At 38.6% G+C, this 23,589-nt stretch overlaps 1 protein-coding gene across 7 annotated transcripts in view; it reads right to left on the bottom strand.

Annotated features, from left to right (window-relative positions):
* Nucleotides 1-6,213: 6,213 nt before the first annotated feature.
* ZC3H11A (zinc finger CCCH-type containing 11A) overlaps nucleotides 6,214-23,589 on the bottom strand; it is a 44,134-nt gene continuing 26,758 nt past the window's right edge. For 5 of the 7 annotated variants that reach the window (XM_081224043.1, XM_081224046.1, XM_081224049.1 and 2 more), the window contains 10 exons: nucleotides 23,348-23,458; nucleotides 22,478-22,540; nucleotides 20,685-20,783; nucleotides 18,301-18,369; nucleotides 12,063-12,569; nucleotides 11,475-11,554; nucleotides 9,825-10,155; nucleotides 9,060-9,226; nucleotides 8,635-8,702; nucleotides 6,214-8,218 (listed from right to left, as the gene is read on the bottom strand). In XM_081224043.1, coding sequence (XP_081080169.1) covers nucleotides 7,960-8,218; nucleotides 8,635-8,702; nucleotides 9,060-9,226; nucleotides 9,825-10,155; nucleotides 11,475-11,554; nucleotides 12,063-12,569; nucleotides 18,301-18,369; nucleotides 20,685-20,783; nucleotides 22,478-22,540; nucleotides 23,348-23,458 — 1,754 coding nt within the window. In that variant the 3' untranslated portion in view covers nucleotides 6,214-7,959. The remainder of the gene's footprint in view (nucleotides 8,219-8,634; nucleotides 8,703-9,059; nucleotides 9,227-9,824; nucleotides 10,156-11,474; nucleotides 11,555-12,062; nucleotides 12,570-18,300; nucleotides 18,370-20,684; nucleotides 20,784-22,477; nucleotides 22,541-23,347; nucleotides 23,459-23,589) is intronic. The other 2 variants (XM_081224044.1, XM_081224045.1) reach the window with 2 other exon arrangements.

Raw genomic sequence — 23,589 nt, 5'->3', positions numbered from 1 at the left:
CTAACAGTACCCTTTAAGGCCAGGCCAGGAACTAGTATAATGTTCACACCCCAGGCCAGGTTCAAGGGCTGGAGGAATAGAGCCCACCTCTTTATTGGAGGTGTATTAAAGAATTTGCAACCATTTCTAATCTGACACAAAGACCCAAAATAAAAATTGGCGATGGATATGAACAATCAGTTTTATAGCAAAGGAAATACAAATGGTCTTCAAAGGTATGAAAAGAGGTCAAACTTCACTCATTATAAAAGAAATGCAAACTAAACTACACTGAGAAATCATTTTCCCTCACTAGGTTGGCAAAGATCAAAAACTGGTGGTAATATACCTTATTAAGCTCCAATTCTAGACACTTAATCGTACAAACTTACATGTGTGAAATTATATAATCATTGCAGCATTGTTTAAAGTACCAAGATGGGAAACAACCTAAATGTCTATCAATAGGAACTAGCTCAATTATTGCATGTTCATATAGTGTAACACTATGCAACTATAATAAAAATTGCAGTTCTTTGTGTCCTGTTATGAAAAGATATCCAATATACGGTAAGAGAAAAAGTAAGCTATGATACATTTCAGATTAACTTCAGGATAATTTAGTGGAGCCGGCAGAGCTGGATCTCAGATGGGGCAAGCCTAAGGAATATAAGGAGTCACACTTGCATGTACAAGTACAACCCTGAGAGTGAGCACTTCCTTAAATTATGCCCAGGTACCTTGCTTGCCTCACCCTAGCCCCAGTCCTGGGGGCCAGAATAGGGGATGGATAGCTGGTATGGGTATAGGTGAAACAGGATTTGTCATGAATTTGTAATTCATAATTTAAAACTGTTCATAATAAATATAATAAAAGCAAGGTGCAGGATATCATGTTTTATATATAATATTACATAGAAGTATATTTACTTATATGTGCCTAAATATCTGTAGAATACCTGAGAAACCGAGAACACTGGTTTCAGAGGAGAAGTGGGTAGCTGGGGCAGGAGTAGGAGGGAGGATTTTTACTGTATACCCTTATACACATTTTGAATTTTGAAACTTGTGAATGAATATCAACAATTCAATGAATTTATTAGATAGTGGAAGGTACTATGACATTTGTTTCCCTTTTTTTGTTCTAACTAATCATAATGTTCTTGTAAAATTTGAGATTTTCATGACATTCCCAAGGTATCTGCAAATGACTGGTACACAGAGACATACCCTGAGAATCACTGGTCCAAAGGGACATATCCTGAGAAGAGTCACCTCCAGGCCTTCTGAATATTGAAGAACATCCTTCCTCTCAGCTTAAAGTTTCTTGCATATCAACCAGGAGCCTCAAAACTTGCTGAATGAAGCATGACAAAGAATGGGGTTGGGAAGAGACAGGGGCAGCCTAACAAAGATCAACAGCCCTTGAAATGGGCAGCAAGTATTTATTGAATGCTTTCTGTTATTTTCCGAAGTGTGCCCCCCAAAATTCATGTGTTGAAGCTCTAAACCCCCAGTACCTCTAGAATGTGACTATTTGGAAATAGGCCCTTAAAGAGTAAATTAAGGTTAAATGAGGTCATATGGGTGGGCCCTAATCCAAGGTGACTAGTGTCCTTCTACTGAGAGATTAAAACACAGACATGTACATGCAGAGGGAAGGCCATGCCTCATGTGAGGACACAGTGAGAAGGGGAACATCTGCAAACCAAAGAGAAAGGCCTCAGAAGAACCCAAACTAGCCAACACCATGATCTTGGAATTCTAGCACCCACAACTGTGAGAAAATACATTTATGTTGTTTAAGCAACCCAGGCTGTGGTATGTTGTTTTGGCCGTAACAAACTAATATACCTTCTATGTGCCAGACTTGTACTAGGTGCTGAGAATATATAGGTTAGTAAGAATCTCTGTCTCAAGGAGTTTATACTCTGCTGATGGAGAGGTAAACAATTTCAAAACAATGAGGGTAAACAAAGAGTATATGTCTAGTAGACAGGCAACAGAGCCCAGCGTGGGGAGAGGGAGAACAGGGTATTGGGAGAGGTAACCTGGAAGTCATGGAGTGTGTAGGAATTAGCCAATGAAAAGAGGAGAAAAGAGACCTTTAAATAGAGGACAGCATTAACAAAGGCAAACAGCTAGAGACAGATTGGTGTATAAGGGAAGTCGACTGTCAGTAATTTTGCTAGTGTAGAGCATGAAGGGTGAGTGATGGAAGAGGCTGGTACAACAGGGCCTTGCCTTACATGCTATGCTAAGGGACTTGAATTTAATTTTGGAGGGAAGGGGAAGGCACAGAAGGATTTCATGAAACAGAGTGACTCAAATTCACATTTAAAATAGATCCTTCTTTCTTTGTAAAACACCAGTTTATTCCTTAGCCAAGAACAGCTGACAGCAAACTGAGCAAGAATGAGACAAGACAGACTCTGAGAATACCAATGGGATTGTCAGAGGTCACTAAAAACAAACCTTACCTGCTCAATTTGGCTTTGTTTGCAGCTCAAATCATCTCCTTTGCTAAACTACACAAAACTCCAGATCTAACACCTCAAGGAAAACTTCCCTGACCAGTCTTGAACTCATTGATTTCTCACTCATCCCCTCTGTAGACGGCATCATCCATTACTTGTACCCATTTCACTCCTGTTAATTTTTCCTTAGAAGTATTTCAAAGGCAGGGGTTTACCTTATACTTAATCTATCCCTAGTGGCCAGCAGTGTTTAATGATGGTTAGAATTCATAATGTTCTAATTTGAGCCTCTTCAAGGGAAGGCAGTCCAAAACACTTTGCGGCAGTTATGCCAATGTATTTCACATTTCCTCACAGCTTTTCTAAACTTGACTACCTTCCTTGACCTCTCAACCTAAATAAGTGACCTCACTAATCAAATACACCTACCAGGGAAGGTTCCTTTTTTTTTTTTTTACATCTTTATTGGAGTATAATTGCTTTACAATGGTGTGTTAATTTCTGCTTTATAACAAAGTGAATCAGTTATACATATGTTCCCATATCTCTTCCCTCTTGCGTCTCCCTCCCTCCCACCCTCCCTATCCCACCCCTCTAGGTGGTCACAAAGCACCGAGCTGATCTCCCTGTGCTATACGGCTGCTTCCCACTAGCTATTTTACGTTTGGTAGTGTATATATGTCCATGCCTCTCTCTCGCTTTGTCACAGCTTACCCTTCCCCCCTCCCCATATCCTCAAGTCCATTCTCTAGTAGACCTGCATCTTTATTCCCATCCTGCCCCTAGGTTCTTCATTTTTCCCTTAAATTCCATATATATGTGTTAGCATACGGTATTTGTCTTTCTCTTTCTGACTTACTTCACTCTGTATGACAGACTCTAGGTCTATCCACCTCATTACAAATAGCTCAGTTTCGTTTCTTTTTATGGCTGAGTAATATTCCATTGTATATATGTGCCACATCTTCTTTATCCATTCATCCAATGATGGACCTTAGGTTGTTTCCATCTCCGGGCTATTGTAAATAGAGCTGCAATGAACATTTCGGTACATGACTCTTTTTGAGTTATGGTTTTCTCAGGGTATATGCCCAGTAGTGGGATTGCTGGGTCATATGGTAGTTCTATTTGTAGTTTTTTAAGGAACCTCCATACTGTTCTCCATAGTGGCTGTACCAATTCACATTCCCACCAGCAGTGCAAGAGTGTTCCCTTTCCTCCACACCCTCTCCAGCATTTACTGTTTCTAGATTTTTTGAGGATGGCCATTCTGACTGGTGTGAGATGATATCTCATTGTAGTTTTGATTTGCATTTCTCTAATGATTAATGATGTTGAGATTCTTTCATGTGTTTGTTGGCAATCTGTATATCTTCTTTGGAGAAATGTCTATTTAGGTCTTCTGCCCATTTTTGGATTGGGTTTTTTTTTGTTATTGAGCTGCATGAGCTGCTTATAAATTTTGGAGATTAATCCTTTGTCAGTTGCTTCATTTGCAAATATTTTCTCCCATTCTGAGGGGTGTCTTTTGGTCTTGTTTATGGTTTCCTTTGCTGTGCAAAAGTTTTGAAGTTTCATTAGGTCCCATTTGTTTATTTTTGTTTTTATTTCCATTTCTCTAGGAGGTGGGTCCAAAAGGATCTTGCTGTGATGTATGTCATAGAGTGTTCTGCCTATGTTTTCCTCTAAGAGTTTGATCGTGTCTGGCCTTACATTTAGGTCTTTAATCCATTTTGAGCTTATTTTTGTGTATGGTGTTAGGGAGTGAAGGGTTCCTTCTTATTTAGCTTCTTCCCCTTGAAATTTCTCCTCCTCCTTTGAGTGTTCTTGATTCATCCAATGTCCTAGATTTCAGTCATTTGTCTATTCAACAAACAGTAGTGTTTTTTTTTTTTGGCCGCGCCATGCAGGACCTTAGCTCCCCAGCCAGGGATCGAACCCACGCCCCATACAGTGGAAGCGTGGAATCTTAACCACTGAATCGCCAGGGAAGTCCCACAGTCGTCTTTCAGTTAATCATTTTTCCTCCTCTGCATTCTTGAGTCTGAATATTGGGCGTCTACACCCTTAGCTCAGTAGGCTATTGCTCTACTCCTATCTGAACACAAATCAGCCACAGAACCTAAAGACCAAAAAGCCCAGGAACAGGCAGTACCAAGTTTTAATCCACTGTTGCTCGTCACGACTGACTCAGACTCTGCAACACTTTCCCAATTAAATCCAACCAAACTTTACTAATAGGCCCACTCAGTAAATTTTATGACTCCTATTTTTTTAAATATAAAGTTTTAATTGCTGTTCTTATTTACGGCCATTGTTTATACTGTCAATTTTATTGTACAATGTTAAGAAAATGGTGAAGTATTTTGTGTTGATGCCTCTAACATTTTGCAATTCATATAGAGTTTGGAGAATAAATTATTAATGCAGTTAGATGTGTAGGTTGTGGAAACTTCCACAGACTTACTGACCAGCTTTCAAAGACCAGAGTTAAGAAAAAGAGTTCTTGAAAGGTTCAACAAATCAAACCCAACTGCACATAAAAATATACTTTCTGTTATATCTGAACACACTGATTCTGACACTACAGTGGAGATAAAAAAAAGCAGTTATCTTCCAAGGCAGTGTAGGATTTAGTGTCAAAATGGATATGTGAATTAAGAAGCACATAGTAAGTACTCAATATATGTTAGCTACTTTAAAGTGATGTTACATAGCAACTGGAGACTACACAGTTCCTGTTGGTTCCTGACAAATTCAAAGCAAATATTTTAAAGAACTGCAGAAATATTCTGGCAAAATGAAGCCACAGTTTTAGAAAAGGATCGTAGAACTTTGATCAATATAGAGAACAAGCTTTATTTCTGAAACTGTAATTATTTAACATTGACCAAAGATTGGTTGAGATGAAAACAAACTATGTTCTGGTTGTATGTGAGAGGATCCACTGGAACTTGAGGTTAAGGCCAGAACTTTTAAGGATCATTTATTGAGACAAATACATGAGCTGCAAATTATCTTGAAAGTTCTGGCTATGCTATGACCAAGTTCTACATCTGGGCCCTTTTCCTGTTAAAATTGAAAACCATCATCACTCAAAACTGAATACACAATCTGTTCTGCTTTCTGTGAAAAGCTGACTCAACTTTTTGGGGACTACTTTTAGACTATTTGGGAAAATCTATATTCTCTGGTAAATTAAAAATTTGTATGTATTCCCATAACAAAAAACTAGACTTTCATGAAGTAAAAATTTTATATGCCTTCATGCTTGAAAATTCTAAATTGTTGGAACCATCTAAGATCACTTCTAAACCCTCTCTCCTTTAAAAAAATTAATGACATTACTTGAGTTACAATGCTAATTAAGTATCAGTGTCAGAAAAAAAATCCTCACATATAATAGTATTTATTCTTACCTAAAGCAAATGCAACTAAAACTGAGCATACTTGTGGAGAAGTCTGGCAGCATGTCTTTGTAAAAGGTTTCTAAAGACAAATAGTATCTGTGAAACTGTTTTTTTTTTTTTTTTTTTTTTTTGCGGTACGCGGGCCGGACGCGCAGGCTCAGCGGCCATGGCTCACGGGCCCAGCCGCTCCGCGGCATGTGGGATCCTCCCGGACCGGGGCACGAACCCGTGTCCCCTGCATCAGCAGGCGGACTCTCAACCACTGCGCCACCAGGGAAGCCCGAAACTGGGCCTCTTTTGAGGCAGATCCCAGGCTGAAGTGATGTATGACTACTTAACTCATAACATCAAGACTTTCCTACACCAGCTTTATTTAAAACACAAATAAAGTATTTCTCTTTCTGTAATGGCAAATGGTTCAAATAATGCTGAACATGAATCATCGACTAATACAGGGCTTTAAATATGAAACAAAATTATTTTTAAAAAAGCAAAAGAATAAAGGTTATATACAAAAGGGACCTGGAATCTACAAGCCGATTCCAAAAATGAAATGAGTAGAAAATCTGTGGTGAAACCAGAACATTCCACCCTTGCTTTGGAGAAGGGCTATTAGATAACATTCAGTCAGCTGAAGATGGATTGGTAGAGAAGTGTCTATACATAAATTTCAAGTCAGTTTTGCTTGTGTAGAATCATCCAGATCTTCCCAAGACTGAATGGGCAGTCCTGTGGCTTTCTTCCTTTTCCATATTCCCAAAAACGCTACATGAAGTTCAACTCTTGATGAGCCGCTTACAACAGCAGTTCCTTAGGAGCCAACATGACAGGTGGGTCAGATTTCCCTATGAGAAACAAAACTGGCCACCTATAACAAAATATCAAAATGGGCAGGTCCTTTCCTCTTCCTTCTGATTATGTACAGTATGTCTCCTTTCAAGACTATTATCCCCATTATACTTGTTCCTTCACAGTCTAAACCTTGAGGTGATATGAAGGAGACCAACATCAAGAAAAGAAAATTCAATTCGGAAATGAAGAAAACCGGAAGGTATACAATACACCCCCAGAGCATCTTGATAATCCCTGCTACAGTACAATTCAGCATACTGCTACAGTCCACAGATAAATAATGGCAGCTTGAATGAGTTCATTTCCACCCCCCTCAGGTGTTTAAAGGACACCAAATAAATACTGGGCAAGAGGAGTTTGCTAGGAGAATTAGAAATTAAAAGTTAACCAATTTTTATCCCTGTGATAATTCAATGCTAGTAAGGGGGCAAGTACTGAAGAACAGAAGGGACAACTTTCTTACTAAAAAATAAATTCCTGTGATCATTATGTCACCATCTCTTATTAAGAATCCAAGGAATCCCAGAAATAGAAAATTAGTTTCAGAGGACCCCTGAGGCACTTTAAAGCCTTAAAAAAATTACAGTAATAATAAATCAGCTATTGCTCTTCAGAGGCTTACAGAGCAGTAAAAGCATGAAAATCACATCCAAAACGTTATGTCCAGATTACAGGTTTCCTGACCTGCTCAGCTGTCTCTAAAAGCTTAGTTGAATTCTCCAAATACCTTTAAAAAGACATACAATTTAACACAGACTGAGTGGATTTTTTTGTTTAGTGGTGGCATGAAATTTGGTCCTTAATGGTAGCAGCTGTCTTCATCCTTTTCAAACTCAGGTAACAATAGGTACATTAGGACAATACATAAAAGAAATAATACAACAAAGGGGAAAAAAGCCAAAACTAACAAACACCTCAAGGAGTCACTAAGTTTTCTTGTACCCTTTCACTGAGGTCTCCCACTCAGTCTTTTTGTGGAGAGAGGGGTAAGACAGAACTTTTTTCTCAAAGATGCTAAACAATGGCATCAAATGGACAAAATGACTACCAAGGGACTTAAAAAAATCTGACCCCAAGGAATCCAGAACACACATGGATAATTCAGAGGTATACTTCTCGTTTGGGGTAAATAAGACTAAAGAAATGATCATGTTGGATAAATGTTATAATAGATGAAACAAAGTCCAGTTTTTGGTGAGTCTTTTTTGTGTGTTTTTGTTTTAAATGTTCTACTACCACCTTCAGCTATCAATCATTTCTGATAGCTCAAGCAGAAGGTCATCTTCATCCTTCCCAGGATCCAGGTCAATCTCAGCTTCTAATTTGCCTCCTGAAATCTCCCATATTAATTTCTCAAAATCATCCTCCATAGGGAATGGTGGCTTTCCTGTTGAGGCAGCGCTGAGTCGGCGAGTTTTTGCGGCCACCTGGGATGAAGAAGGGCCAGATACTTCTGGTGGGGAAGGATCTGAAGAGCACTGGGTTGGAGGCAGCACAAAACTGTAAGAAAAAAAACCCCAAAGGATTATTAGATAATTGCCCTTCATCAATGGTTGGCTGGACCACCCAGTCTTAGGTACACAAAGAATTTTAGCAAAGAGTTGTTTCTGAAGACACACATAAACAAAGAATTGTTTTACTGATTTGGGATAAAGCATTTTCATCCTTTAAAGAAGAATCCAGACAGGTGTTTAAAAACTGTTTTCAATAATACAGGCAAAATATAAACAACAGCACCAAAAGAGAACAGTAACCCTGAATATCATGTTTTCCTGCAATTAATATGAAGTTTAGCAGATTTATTTAGATGTGGCTAAACTGTAAATTTTTCAAATTATTTAGCAGTGTTATTCTCTAGGGAGCATAAACAATAACAGCGGCCTAAACTTTGGTTAAAAAGAACTGCAAGGTATTACCTGTCTCTAGGTTTTTCTGTCTCAGGCACAGTGACTGATTTGTCTTCAGAGAGAAGTGGGACAACACCCTACAAAAGTAAGAGTAAGGTAATTCAGTGGGAGAGTCAGGCCTTTAAATTTGAGCAGATTCATTTTCTCTGCTGCCTTCTTAGAACCATTCTTTAAGCCTGGGAATCCAAGAATAAATCCAAAGACTGAGGGTACAAATAAGCAAAATATCTTAATTAGGTTAAAAAAAAATTCACCCTGCCACTGCAAATGTTTAAGCTGTAAACATAATATACAGTAACAACCTAAACAACTAAAATGCTTAGGAATTGACAGAAACTATTACACATAATACAGAGAGAGCTAACAGAGAATTAATCTTGCCCACTTTCCTACCACACAGACTAAAGTACCACTGAGTTGGATTTACTTCTTACCATAGCTGCTTTTTTGGCTGGGCTTTCCTGCAGGACGCTGCTGGAGGTGAGTATTTTCACAGCTGCAGTGACAGAAGAGTGGACCTCCACTGCCTTGCGTTTTGGGGCCACTCTGGGTGATGAGACAACTTGAACCACAGATGGCTTCACATTCACTTTAGTTTTAGCTACAAGACAGAAAACATCTGATTAAAAGCTAGAATAATCCCCTTTTTACATGGAGAATAACTCAGGATATCAAAATTCCTTCTCAGCAATAGAAACAGCACAAATAAGTAAAAAACGAACCAACCAACTAACCAAAAAAGAAAATCAGACTGAAAATGATCCACCAGCAATCTGCACTACACTTGGCCGTAATACACACACACACGTGTATATATATACACATGTATCTACATATGTGTGTGTGTGTGTATATATATATGTATACACTCTCTCTCTCTCTCTCAAACAATTCCTTTCAGGGCCTCTTGAATTTGCTACTGCTCTTTGCTTCCCAGGTGTTTTTCTCCTTCAAAACCAGAGGGAAAAGGCACCATGGAAAGTTTTAGACAAAGCTTTATAAACAGCAATTTTAAATTGCGAAAAAGGAACTCATCTACTCTTTCTGTTTCTTTAAATAGAATTTTCAGAAATATTACTACCCACCTGTGTGACCAGTATACAAAGGCAAATGAAATTCAACCCAATTATTGCCAGGCAGTCACTGAAACTTGGTAATTTTGAAATTCTAAAGCAAAATGTACTAGAAAAAACATTCACCTTTACCCCTTTTTTCCAAGGTCTGTGTTGCACCTTTCACATTCCGTTTTGAGTGCGCAATCCCTGAGGTTTCTACCTCTGTCTTCTGGGATAACTTTGAAGGAGGCCATTTAGTCAGGAGCTGTGTGATGTCTGGCATGGTAGCGAGCACTGGTTTCTCTGCTAACTGGGTACTGCAAGTGTCTAAATCTCCCGGAAGGAGTGTCAAAACTGATTTTTCCTTCTGTGAGGTTCCCTTCTCCGACAGTTTCTGCACATGCTTTTCTCTCACTGTCTCACGTCTCTTGGCTTGAATTATACTGATGTCAATTGCTGTGGTCTCATCTGAAGTCTATGGATAAATTTAAACGACAGAATTAAAATCTAGTACCTCTAACAACCTGTATGATAATTATTGTTTATAAGTTACCAAGCTAACATCTAAGTCAAGCAAAGTTTCACATGATCTAGAACACAAGAGCTTTTGCCTTTTATGATATTAAATAGAAAGATCAAGATAAAAGATTAAGGGCTTCCCTGGTGGCGCAGTGGTTGAGAGCCCGCCTGCCGATGCAGGGGACACGGGTTCGTGCCCCGGTCCGGGAAGATCCCACATACCGCGGAGCGGCTGGGCCCGTGAGCCATGGCCGTTGAGCCTGCGCGTCCAGAGCCTGTGCTCCGCAACGGGAGAGGCCACAACAGCGCGAGGCCCACATACCGCAAAAAAAAAAAAAAAAAGATTAAAGATGTGTGGAACAATAAAAACCCAAATTCTATAAGCTAGACTGTCATGACTGTAAGTCTAACACAAATAGTTCCTAATCAGACACTTGCACAAAGATGTATGTACAAAGACGTTCATTATCTTAACTGGGTAAAACAAAATCCAGTCCAGAAACAGACTATATTTGTGTAATAGAACACTATGTGGCCAGTAAAAGCAATCGTCTTAAAGAATTATTAATATGGTAAAGTCAAAGCAGGCTGCAAAATGATACACTGTAGAGATTTGCCTATGTTCTAAATGTGAGTTAAACATTAAACAAGTTCACGTACATACATATACAAAGAAAAGGCCTGAAAGAAATGCATGAAAAAAACTAAGGGTGGTGACATCTGGAATGTGGAATTATAGGGTTCCTTTTTTTTTTTTTTTTTGCGGTACACGGGCCTCTCACTGTTGTGGCCTCTCCCGCTGCGGAGCACAGGCTCCAGATGCGCAGGCTCAGCGGCCATGGCTCACGGGCTCAGCCGCTCCGCGGCAGGGGGGATCCTCCCGGACCGGGGCACGAACCCGTGTCCCCTGCATCGGCAGGCGGACTCCCAACCACTGCGCCACCAGGGAAGCTCCACCTCATTCTTTTTAAAAAATAAAAATTCCTGAGTTTTATAAATGAGTAGCATTACTCTCAAAGGCAAGGGAAAAATTTAGTTTGAAAATATGAATGGCCAATTAAAAACAACTTTAAAAGGGCAGAAAACATCGATATACACAGAAGTACAGAAAACTCTCATAGAAAATTATAAGCATAGTGAAAGACTGTTTACCTGGATATATCAGTGAAGTGTTAAATAGAGAACTTATAAACTAAAACTAAAAAGCACATATACCATTCATCTAGCGTTTGCTTGCCATGGACAAAATTATAAAATGATTCTAAATAAACTCACCTCTTTAGCCTCTGTTCTAGTAACACTGATCTGAGAAGCAACAACACTTTCTTCTTCAAGTTTCCTCTTTTCTTTTATACCTAGATTCACATTAAACACATTGCTAGTAATTTTATTCATGCTGCAACCTCGTAACAGATGAAGTTAAACAAAACTTTTCTTAATAAAAGTAATGATAAGATAGGACAAATAAAAATTGTGGACAAAATCTATTTAGTCCTCAAACAGATTCAAAATGCACATTAAAATATCAAGGTCTATGTACAGTTGTTGTAAAGAAAGAGCTTAACAACTTTTTTTGGGGGTGGGGTGGGGGTGGGTGTTGGCACGCCTCACAGCTTGTGGGATCTTAGTTCCCCAACCAGGGATCGAACCCATACCCCCTGCAGTGGAAGCACAGAGTCCTAACCACTGGACTGCCAGCTTAACTTCTTTCAGTGCCCAGCTTAACTTCTTTTAATCCAGTGGTTTTCAAAGTTATCTGAGTAAAGAAAAGTTCTCACAGAATTCCTATGAATATCCTGTAGAATACTGCCCTTTGAAATATTATCTGGGGAAGCGGTACTACAGACCAAGTTCTTCTGTTACCTGTTTTTGTAGTGATCGGGAGAAGCCGTCTTGCCCCTGGGGTGGCCTCAGGCTGAGGCTGGGAGCTGGTGCTGCTCTTAGAACTCTGCTGCACCCTCAGAGCCTTCTCCAGTTTAATTTCCTCCAGCGTCTTGACATGCACTTCCTGCAAAGACTTCGCTCTACCTGCAGGTTCCTCTGACTGTCCTCTGCCGGCTACTACACGTGGCAAAACCACTGTTTTTTTAATTTCATATTCAGTCTTTAGCTTGATGCAGGTTACGTCCTTTTTGGTTTTTTGCCTCTCTGCTTCCTGCTGCCGGTGTTTCTTTTCAGCCAATACCTCAGAGAACGTTTTGATTCGGATAGTGGAGGAGGTTCTTGTTCCTGTTGTAGAATCATCAACTTTTGAAGGTCCTTCTGTCTTGAGTTTAGTTTGCAATTCTCCACGTTTTCGACTGGCTCTTTCGCGACGTATTTCTTCTAATGTCTTCACGTGGATCTCACCAACTTTAGTAACTCTCTCTGCTTTCATGGGGGAAAAAAAATCACTGTACTTGGATTTCATCTCTTAATGACTGACTTATGATCTCTCTATTCTTGGATCAGGACAGAGTCCAATAGAGTGGTATCACTTAGGCAAGCAATTAAAATGGTCAAAAGCACATTAGTTTCAACCTCAATTTTAGATAGTGGCCCTCAAGGAAAACTCTTAGGAGGCAAAAATTAGTGATTTGGATTGCTATTCAGAAGCTTATTCTTGAGGATCCTGAAAGCCATTTACTAGTTAGAGAAGCTTGTCATTATAAATCTTACCAATAAAAATAAATTCTTCCGTTCGTGCACAGATGCTAGACACTATGCTAGAAATATAATGGCAAGCAAAATGCAAACTCTGCCCACATGTATTGATAGTTCGCAGTCTAACGGACCAATAATTAAACAACAACAAAGTATGGTAATGATAACAGCTTTGATAAAGGAGGTAAAGTTGACCCTTAAACAATGCAGGGGCTGGGATGGAGTATTGGGGCACCAACCCCTATGCAGTTGAAAACCCGCATATGTAACTTTACAGTTGGGCTCTGTATCCATGGTTCTGTATCTGCAGATTCAACCAACCAACCATGGAACGTGTAGTACTGTAGTACATACTTACTGAAAACAAATCCACGTATAAGTGGACCCACGCAGCTCAAACCCATGTTGTTCAAGGGTCAATTGTATAATGCTATGTAGGAACATACAGCAAGAACACCAACCATTTTCTACAGATTGGTTAAGGGAAGCTTTTCAGAGTAATATTCAAGTGACATTGAAAGGATAAAAAGGAAGTAGAACACGTGACAAGACAGAAGAAAAATGAGAAAGGCCCAGAGACTGGCATGCCACTGAAGAGCTATTTTTAATGATACATTAATCATTCTATATTTGTTTAAACTAAAGAGAAAATTTCCCACTTGGCACATATGCCTGTCCTCATTACTGAAGGGCCTAAAGAAAGAAATAATGAAGCAATGTGAGAAAAATAAGAACAATTTGGAGATTATACACACACATATTTAATCACCAGCACCTTCTAAAGAAAGATCAAAACAAAAAATACCCTTTTACAACCTTAAACATATCACTTCTGTCTCACCTTCTGAATCTTTGAATATGCTGTCCCTTCTATATGGAATATTCTCTACTGGTCTCATTTCTCCTGCTGCTTAGTTAGTTTAAAGTGAGTTCAGCTTAGAACCTGACACCCTCCAGCAGTCTAGTTTGTTTCTCTGATCACAGCACTGATCACACAGTATAGTAACTCCTTGTAATTCCAACCATACTAGATATTTCATGAGAACAGTGACTATGCTTAATTATTTTAGTACAGTACCTGTTACAGAGGAAGTACTCACTGATTTTCTTAGGTTTTTTAAATAAAAATTCTTCCATTTCAAGATGGTAGTCTGATCTCAAAACCACCACTTTAAGAAAGTATGGGAATGGTCAGTGGTTAAGAATCCGCCTGCCAATGCAGGAGACTCGAGTTCAATCCCTGGTCCAGGAAGATCCCACATGCCACGGAGCAACTAAGCTGGTGCACCACAACTACTGAGCTTGTGCTCTAGAGCCCGTGAGCCAGAACTACTTAGCCCTCGTGCCACAACTACTGAAGCCCGCGTGCCTAGAGCCCAAGCTCCACAACAAGAGAAGCCACCACAACGAGAAGCCCGCACAACACAACAAAGAGTAGCCTCCACTCGTCGCAAACTAGAGAAAGCCCGTGTGCAGCAACGGAGACCCAACGCAGCCAAAAATAAATAAATAATACATGTATTAAAAAAAAAAAAAGAATGTGAATGGTGACACAGAGACCCTGTTTCCCTACACTACAAAATTTCATCAAAACAATAAAGAAGACATTAAAAGAATAAATCCACAATAGCAATGGAAAACAAGGATGCTACTGGCAGAACATAAATCTTGAGGAATTTGAGACAGAAAGATGTCTGAAATTACAGAAACAGAAAACCAGATAAAACCACAGGAGTGAGATCTGTTCTTCAAAAAACAGGCAAAGAAAACTGCCAAACTAGAATGAAAATTAACAGTGGTAGAAATTAAGGACGGTTTACAACAGAACAGCTGGATCAATCAAGACCTTCTCCTGAGAACTGCTCCCTAAAAAGAGGAGAATCTGTCAGGGAAGGGAGCACATTATGAGGATGTTGGGGCTGAAAAGAAGTAGAGCATGAAAATTTCAGGCTTTCACAAATGCCAAGCGGAAAAAGGAGAGGGGAGGGAGAAAAGCAAACAGCAAAGCTAGAAAATGAAATTAGTTACACTCTGAAAGAAAGGCTTTCTTACCATAGCAATCATATGAGCCCTCAGCCTTGCAGCCTACAACCGACACAAGCTGCCATTTAGTGCACCCTCTCTACTTAGGCAAACAGATCTCCCAGCCAGGAGAGAGGACCACTTGGGAAAAAGACCTTTAGATAATCACAGGCCCAGTGATTCTAGGTTGTAAGAAACCTAGGCCCAGTACTTACAACTATGAAAAAGCAACATTAAAGATGAACCAAAATGAAGAGAAGCAATAAGGAAGACAAAGTAACATACAAACCCATTAAAAAAAAAAAAGATTCAAATTAGAAACCGCAATCAATGAAACAGAATAGAGAGCCCAGAAATAAACCCACATGCCTACAGTCAATTAATCTTAGACAAAGGAAGCAAGAATATACAATGGAGAAAACAGTCTCTTCAGCAGTCGTGTTGGGAAAGCTGGACAGCAGCATGTAAAATCAGTGAAGTTAGAACACACCCTCACACCAACATGTACAAAAATAAACTCAAAATGGCTTAAAGACTTAAATATAAGACATGACACCATAAAACTTAGAAGAGAACATAGGCAAAACATTCTCTGACATAAATCGTACCAGTGTTTTCTTAAGTCAGTCTCCCAAGGCAATAGAAATTAAAGCAAACAAAAACAAAACAACCAAATGGGACCTAATCAAACTTACAAGCTTTTGTACAGCAAAGGACACCATAAACAAAACGAAAAGACAACCTACAGACAGGGAGAAAAGTATCTGCCAATGATGCGACCAACAAGGGCTTAATTTCCAAAATATACAGACAGCTCATACAACACAACAATTAATAAAAAAAAAACCCTATCGAAAAATGGGCAGAAAACCTAAATAGACATTTTCCCAAAGACATACAGATGGCCAACAGGCACATGAAAAGATGCTCAACATCACTAGTTATTAGAGAAATGCAAATCAAAACTACAATGAGGCACACTGGTCAGAATGGCCATCATCAAAAAGCATACAAACAACAAATGCTGGAGAGGGTGTGGAGAAAAAGGAACTCTCCTACACTGCTGGTGGGAATGTAAACTGATGTAGCACTATGGAAAACAGTATGGAGGTTCCTCAAAAACTAAAAATAGAATTTCTATATGATCATGCAATCCCACTCCTGGGCGTATATCCAGAAAAAAATATAATTCGAAAAGATACATGCACCCCGATATTCACTGCAGCACTACTTACAATAGCCAAGACATGGAAGCAACCTAAATGTCCGCTGACAGATGAATGGATAAAGAAGATGTGGTACCTATATACAATGGAATACTACTCAGCCATAAAAAAGAATGAAATAATGCCATTTCCAGCAACATGGATGGAACTAGAGATTATCATACTAAGTGAAGTAAGCAGAAAAAGAAAGACAAATACAAATACCATATACTATCACTTACATGTGGAATCTAAAATATGACACAAATGAACTTATCTATGAAACAGAAATAGACTCACAGACATAGAGAATAGACTTGTGGTTGCCAAGGCGGGGGGGTGGAGGAGGGATGGATTAGAAGTTTGGGATTAGGAGATGCAAACTATTACATATAGGATGGCTAAACAACGAAGTCCTACTTATAGCACAGGGAACTATATTCACTGTCCTGTGATAAACCATAATGGAAAAAATATGAAAAAGAATGTGTATATATGTATAAATGAATCACTCCGCTATACAGCAGAAATTAATGCAACATTGTAAACCAACTATATACTTCAACAAAATAAATTTTTAAAAATAAAAAATAAGTTACTTTTAAAAAAGGAAAGAAGCCCCAGAACTGCCTGAAATCAGGCTGTACAAAAGGAGCAATCAGAGAACTAAAAAAAGTTCTTGTAAAATAAAAAGCCAAGTGACAAAATAAATCCAACCTAATTAAAAAAAAAAAAAAAAAGACAAGGCTAGTAGAATAACAGCCATCTAGAACAGGGTCAGCAAACTATAGTCCATGGGCCAAATCTGGCCATGGTCTAAATTTTATAAATAAAGCTTTACTGGAACACAGCCACACTCATTCACTTACATACTGTAAATGGCTGCTTTCACACTACAGTGGCAGAGTGGAGTAGTTGCAATAAGAGACTGTGAACCTCAAAGTCTAAAATATTTACCATCTGATCCTTCATAGAAAAAGTGTGTCAATTCCTAATCTAGAAAATATAACCAAGCAAAAGTCATAGAAAGTGAGGCAAAGAAACAAAGGAATGGAAAGTATGAAGGCAAGGTTAAGACACATGGAGCCTATGTCCAAAAGTTCCAACATCTAGTAACAATTCCATAAAGAGAAAACAAAAAGAAGCGTGGGGAGGACATACTCAAAGAAATTAGAGGAATATTTTCTACAACTAAAAAAGTTAGTTAAGTCCTTAGATTCAAAGGACCCCACTAAACACTGAGCATAATGAACAAAAAGATCCATGTTTTAGATCTATCATAGTGAAGTCCCAGCCTAGTAGGAAGAAATAAGAGGAAATCCTCAAAGTTTCTGAACAGTAAATTCAGGTTGTTTACAAAACAATGTTTGACATCAGATTCCCTTTTTATGATACTTATCCTTATCTAAAGATAAGGATAGGATGAAAAAAGAAAAGCACAGGGCTAACACCATTCATACATATAGATATAAAAATTTAAATGCATTACTGAATCCAGCAATAAAATATTTTAATAAAAAAGCTGGATGGCTGAATACACAAAGTGTTCATTTTATTATTCTTTAAAATTGTACACAGGTATATACACTTAGGTAGTTATATCTCACAATTTAAAAAGTCAAAAAATTAGAGTACAGGAGGAATATGATAAAGAAAATTAAAATTACTTAAAAGTTCAACACCCAGATAAAACCAATGTTAATATTTCGGTGTGTCTTTTTTTCTAGGCATATATTTTTATAGAACTGGAAATCATCTCACATGCGGACATTTTCCCTAAGGAATATGTTTCTATAATAAGAAAATAAACTTCATCCCCCACTCCCCCACCAAAAAAAGATTCGTATGTTGCCCTAAGACAAAAGCACTGTGTATACTTTCATAACCTTCCTTCGTTCAATACAAGGGGATAAGTTTCCCATATCATTATTGTTCAGAACATGACTTTTCATGACAGAAATTATTTTAGTACATAACTATCTTAATTCCTTTTTGTTAGATATTTAGATTATTTCTAATTTCTGGTTATTAATGCTATCATAAACAATCATTTTGCCACCTTTAACTACAAAAAGAACTCATTCCAGTGAGAAAACTATTGCTTAAAAAGCAAACCCACAAAAAACAGAAAACATAAGCCCCAACATAACTCAAAAGGTAAACTGGAGAAAAAGCAAAGATTCTAATAGCAAGGAAAAAAGTATCAGGAGCTGGCATGAGAGTTTACCTACCTGCTGCCTCTTCATTGTTGAGACCAGCTGACATGCCTAATCGCTCCTTCAGAGACTTGGAAACTTGAACTGTTAAAAAAAAAAAAAAAAAAGTTGGGGACTTCCCTAGTGGTACAGTGGTTAAGAATCCTCCTGCCAATGCAGGAGACACGGGTTCAAGCCCCGCTCCGGGAAGATCCCACATGCTGCAGAGCAACTAAGCCCGTGCGCCACAACTACTGAGGCTGCGCTCTAGAGCCCATGAGCTACAACTACTGAAGACCATGCACCTAGAGCCCACAGCAATCATCAATCAATCAATCAATCAATCAATCAATCAACGAACACTGTCTTTAAAAAAAAAGTTGAACAGAGACTTTTTTTTTTTTTTTTTTTTTTTTCCTTTTTGGCGGTATGCGGGCCTCTCACTGTTGTGGCCTCTCCCGTTGCGGAGCACAGGCTCCGGATGCGCAGGCCCAGCGGCCATGGCTCACGGGCCCAGCCGCTCCGCGGCATATGGGATCCTCCCAGACCGGGGCACGAACCCGTATCCCCTGCATCGGCAGGCGGACTCTCAACCACCGCGCCGCCAGGGAGGCCCCGAACAGAGACTTTTTATAGGTCAAAAATCTTTTTCAAGGGTCACGAATTAGGCTTATACTTGTTTTCTAATGAAAATGCTTTTCAAAAATCTATTCAGGTCTTAAAACTTTTCTTCTTCACAGTACAGATAGATCTATACAAATAATGGATTCTCTAGGGCACTTTGGAAAGCACAAAGAAAAAGTCCTCTCTTTTACATGTGAAAAGCAAAAATTACTGAATTTAAGGAAATAATTTTGTTACTGTGCAACATTCTAAAATCTTATCATTCTAAAACCTTATTGGCATCAAAAGGTTTTTTCCCCCCTAGATCCATCTGAAATACGCTCTTTAGTTATGAGAGTCTTCAATACGATTGATAGGCAAAAGGGAAGGAAATCTGACTGCAAAGAAAAGAAGTAACTTCTGTTTACAGCTTTCAGAATATAAGAAAGCCCCCAAACAAAGTCTACTCGTCAAAGCCTATTGCGCTAGGGGAGAAGTGGAAAGAAGTATCTTATCTTCGGCAGAAGTTAAAACTAAACACAAGAAGGAAAAAACACCTTTTTTTTCTAAAAGTAATTAACATCACTGCTTCACTGAAAGTGAGACAAGGGAAAAAAAATCCAACCCTTTACTTCCTTCTATAAATAAAATTTCAACTATAAAATCATTCTAACTTCCAAATATCTCTCAAATTAGTCTGCATCTCTTCATACCAACTTCCAGAACACTAAATCTATGACACTAACTCCTCTTGCCTGGATTATTTTAACAGCCTGCTAGCTCATTCCTGGACAGCACTCTTATCCCCTTTTCTCCATATTTTAGATGATGGTTCCAAAATGCCAATATGAGGATCTCTGATCCTTGTTTATAACCTTCCCATTGTTTGCTACTATCTTAGGATAAGCCCAAACTCTCTAATATGGCTTAAAAGGTTCTATTATCAGCGGTCCCCAAACTTTTTGGCACCAGGGACCAATTTCGTGGAAGACAATTTTTCCACGGACCCAAGGTGGGGAGGGGGTGGTTTTGGGATGATTCAAGCGCATTACGTTTATTGTGCATTTATTTCTATTATTATTACATTGTAACATATAATTAAATAATTATACAACTCACCATAATGCTGACAGGAGGCAGAGCTCAGGGGGTAACGCAAGCTATGGTGAGTGGCTGTAAATACAGATGAAGCTTCGCTTGCTCACCTGCTGCTCACCTCCTGCTGTGCGGCCCAGTTCCTAACAGGCCACGGACCGCTACCTGTCCGTGACCTGGGGGTTGGGGACTCCTGCTCTATATGACCAATCCCTTCTTCCTCTCCAGTTACCATGCTCTTCGTTCCAATTCTGATTCAGTCACAGTGAGTCCTTGAGCTCTGTGCCTTCTGTGTATTATACTCTCTGCCTCTGGCCCTTCAACTTTACCTGGCTAAATCATGTTTCAGGTCTAAGCTTCAGTATCATTTCCTCTGGGAACCTTTCCCTGACAGATGGTGAGATTAGGTGCCCTTCCTATGTGCTCCTATAACACTGTGTACTTTCTCTGTCACAGAATTTATCACAATATATGGAAGGATTCCTATCTGCCATTATACTACAAGCTCCTGAGGTCTGTGATGGTGTTTATTTTTATCCAATGGTGTCTACCTAGAATCCAGCAGAGTAAACATTCAAATTTTTGTTGAACAAATAATAAAACAGACACAAGAAGATAATAATCTTATTAACCTGAACAAAAAGAATGACAAACCATACCTGTTAACATTACAAGAGACAAGTGTCAGGATTACACACAAAAGGAATTTAGAACAAAAGTACCTTTCTTTGGTGGTGTGTCAGTGTTAGTCTCTGGAGCTTCAACTTTCTTCCCTAGCCTTTGTGCAAGGCTATGCTTTAATGTAGGCTCACGGTCGCAACCTACAAACAGAGAGAGGGAACTCAGTTTAAGATTTCAAGCCAACCTTTAGCAAGGTCAAGAAATACAAGCAAAAACAGACAATGTAGAACAATTCTGTAAGTTTTCTGCATTTATACGATGTGTTCATTCACTAGCTTCCTTATAACTCAATGTTAGAGAAGGAATAAAAATGTCCCAGAAATAAGAGGTAAGGAAGGAGAATGTTAGAGAAGGAATAAAAATGTCCCAGAAAAAAGAAGTGAGGAAGGAGAATGTTAGAGAAGGAATAAAAATGTCCCAGAAAAAAGAGGCAAGGAAGGAGACAAAAAAAATTAGAAGGCACAAATTAACATTTACCAAATAACTAAAACTATAAATGGAGGATTAGGGCTTCCCTGGTGGCGCAGTGGTTGAGAGTCCACCTGCCGATGCAGGGGACACAGGTTTGTGTCCCGGTCCGGGAAGATCCCACATGCCGCGGAGCGGCTGGGCCCGTGAGCCATGGCCGCTGAGCCTGTGCATCCGGAGCCTGTGCTCCGCAACGGGAGAGGCCACAACAGTGAGAGGCCCATGTACCACACAAAAAAAAAATAAAATAAAATAAATAAATAAATGGAGGATTATAAACCCTGATTCAAACTGAAATTCAGGATTAGGAATATGTGAAAAAAAAAATCTTCAGGCACAAAAAAAATCTTTAACTGGCCAACTGTTGAATTCTAGGTTGATCTGTGATTAAATACAACTGGGATGATTAGGAGGACAGCAAAAGAACCATAAAATTTAAAATTTTCCAGGGACATGAAAACTCCAAAGGCCAAAGAGCCCCTTTCTCCAATTCCAGATAAGAAATCTAAGGTTATGAAAGATGCTGTATCTTACCCAAGTCACCAATTAGTGACAGAGCCAGGACCTGAACCAAGTTTCCTGACTCCTGGTTTACTGCATTACACTGGTCAATACAAGCTGTTTAAATGTCACAAGTTTTTAAAAACTATTCTTTGGATCACTTGACTGAAGGTAGAACTTTAGCAGGGTCCCATAAAAACTTTAAAGACCCTACACAGAATGTACTTTTCTCTCTCCTCTTATTTGTAATTTAAATATACAACCCCAAATCACAAAGTTTATTACATATATGCTGATATTAAAATAGATTATTTCTGTAATTTTTAACCTAAATTTCTCAGGCAGCGAGAATGGTATAAAACAAAACACAAAACAGATAAGATTTCATATTCATAAGCACATTTTAAAGGAGTATGAAGGAACCTCTGAAGTCAGGTAAGATTTTCAAAATAATTATTTTGAGACAGATACACTAGGGTCAGTACACAATAATTCAGTTACATGGTAAAATACTTCCCTAAGTATAAAACAGCACTAATAAAATTCAAGGACTGAATTTATATTAACTGGACACTTTGTTTTCCCTCTAAAAACTCAAATTTCAATTTATCCATAGAAACAGAGATATTCTTTACTCTTTTTTAAACGGAGCACCTTCTAAAAAGTTGGCCATGATCTAATTAAAACACTATAAATTTGTGTAACTTCGCACATGTCAAAAACATGAAGAGATTTTATACATGCTTTCAGCCAGAAATACAAGGGAGTTAATATCGACAGAGCATTTGTATAAAGAGAATTTTGGAGGAGATATGTAATGCACAAACAAGCAGAAAACAAAGGATATGCTCAAAACTTATCTCACCTCCTGAAAATTTTCGTTTCCCCAGTTTCTCGGTTAGACTCAATCCTACCAAAGGTTCTTCTCCTAAAATGGCAAAAACAGAATTTCTCTACCATTAGCCAATTTTTCCATATTCAGTAACTACTAATGGGTACAAAGTATGCTCTGATATTAGAGTCTCTTGGAAATCAGATCTCAGTCTTAAGGAAAACTACCCACATTAAAAGAAAAAAAATCAACCCATTAAATAATAATTTAAATAACCAAATGCACAGCCCAAAGGGAAGCAATAGCACAGTCCTAATTAATAGTAGCCAAGTACACAAAGACAAGCTGTGTCTAACCAACTGATTATAAAACCCAAGCTATACCCTTGCTTGTGCACTTCCATATGTTAAATGAAATCATACTTTACTCCACTGCTAACTCTCCTATATAACGTTCCTTGATCACCCCAGCAAGAAGTGAGATCTCTTTCCTCTGATTCTTTGTTGTCTGAATGGCACATTTTAATGTATCTGCATACTACAATTACTTGTGTCATATTCCTTATCAGATTTAAAACTATTAAGGGAAAAGACTTTTACATTTTTCTATAACTTAAAAGGTTTATTACAGTTCTTTACTTACAATGGACAGTCAATAAATTTGTTGGATAAAATAAACAGTATATGTAAAGATCAAATACAATACATAATGTGAGAACTGCATGATTAAGAATTTCATCTTTTTAAACAGTAGGGTCAAATGCACTAATTTTTCATCGTTCTATCCAATCAACATATTGAAGTCTCCCTGCAAATCCACCAATAAACCCAACCCAAGCATTTTGCCCTCCCAGTCATTTAAAAGTAGTAGGCTCACACCTCTTAAGACCTACCTATACCTCACCTTGTTTGTTGGACAGAGTTACTGTCCTCACCACAGTCCGGACATTCTCTTTTTCAGGACCTGGAATGGGCTGTGGTTGGAGTACAGGACTGGAAACTCCTGAAGAACCTTCTAAATATAGAGAGTCAAAGAACAGTAAATAATTTATGGAAAATAAGGCTATCAGAAGTCAAGAAATTCTGTTTTTAAGACCAGGTAAATCCAACACAGACCACTGGACTACAAGTCAATCAGTTTTTCTG

This window comes from Mesoplodon bidens (assembly GCF_964165515.1).
Source record: "Mesoplodon bidens genome assembly, chromosome: 2".
Classification (NCBI taxonomy): domain Eukaryota; kingdom Metazoa; phylum Chordata; class Mammalia; order Artiodactyla; family Ziphiidae; genus Mesoplodon; species Mesoplodon bidens.
This window is presented reverse-complemented; position numbering and strand designations above follow the sequence as displayed.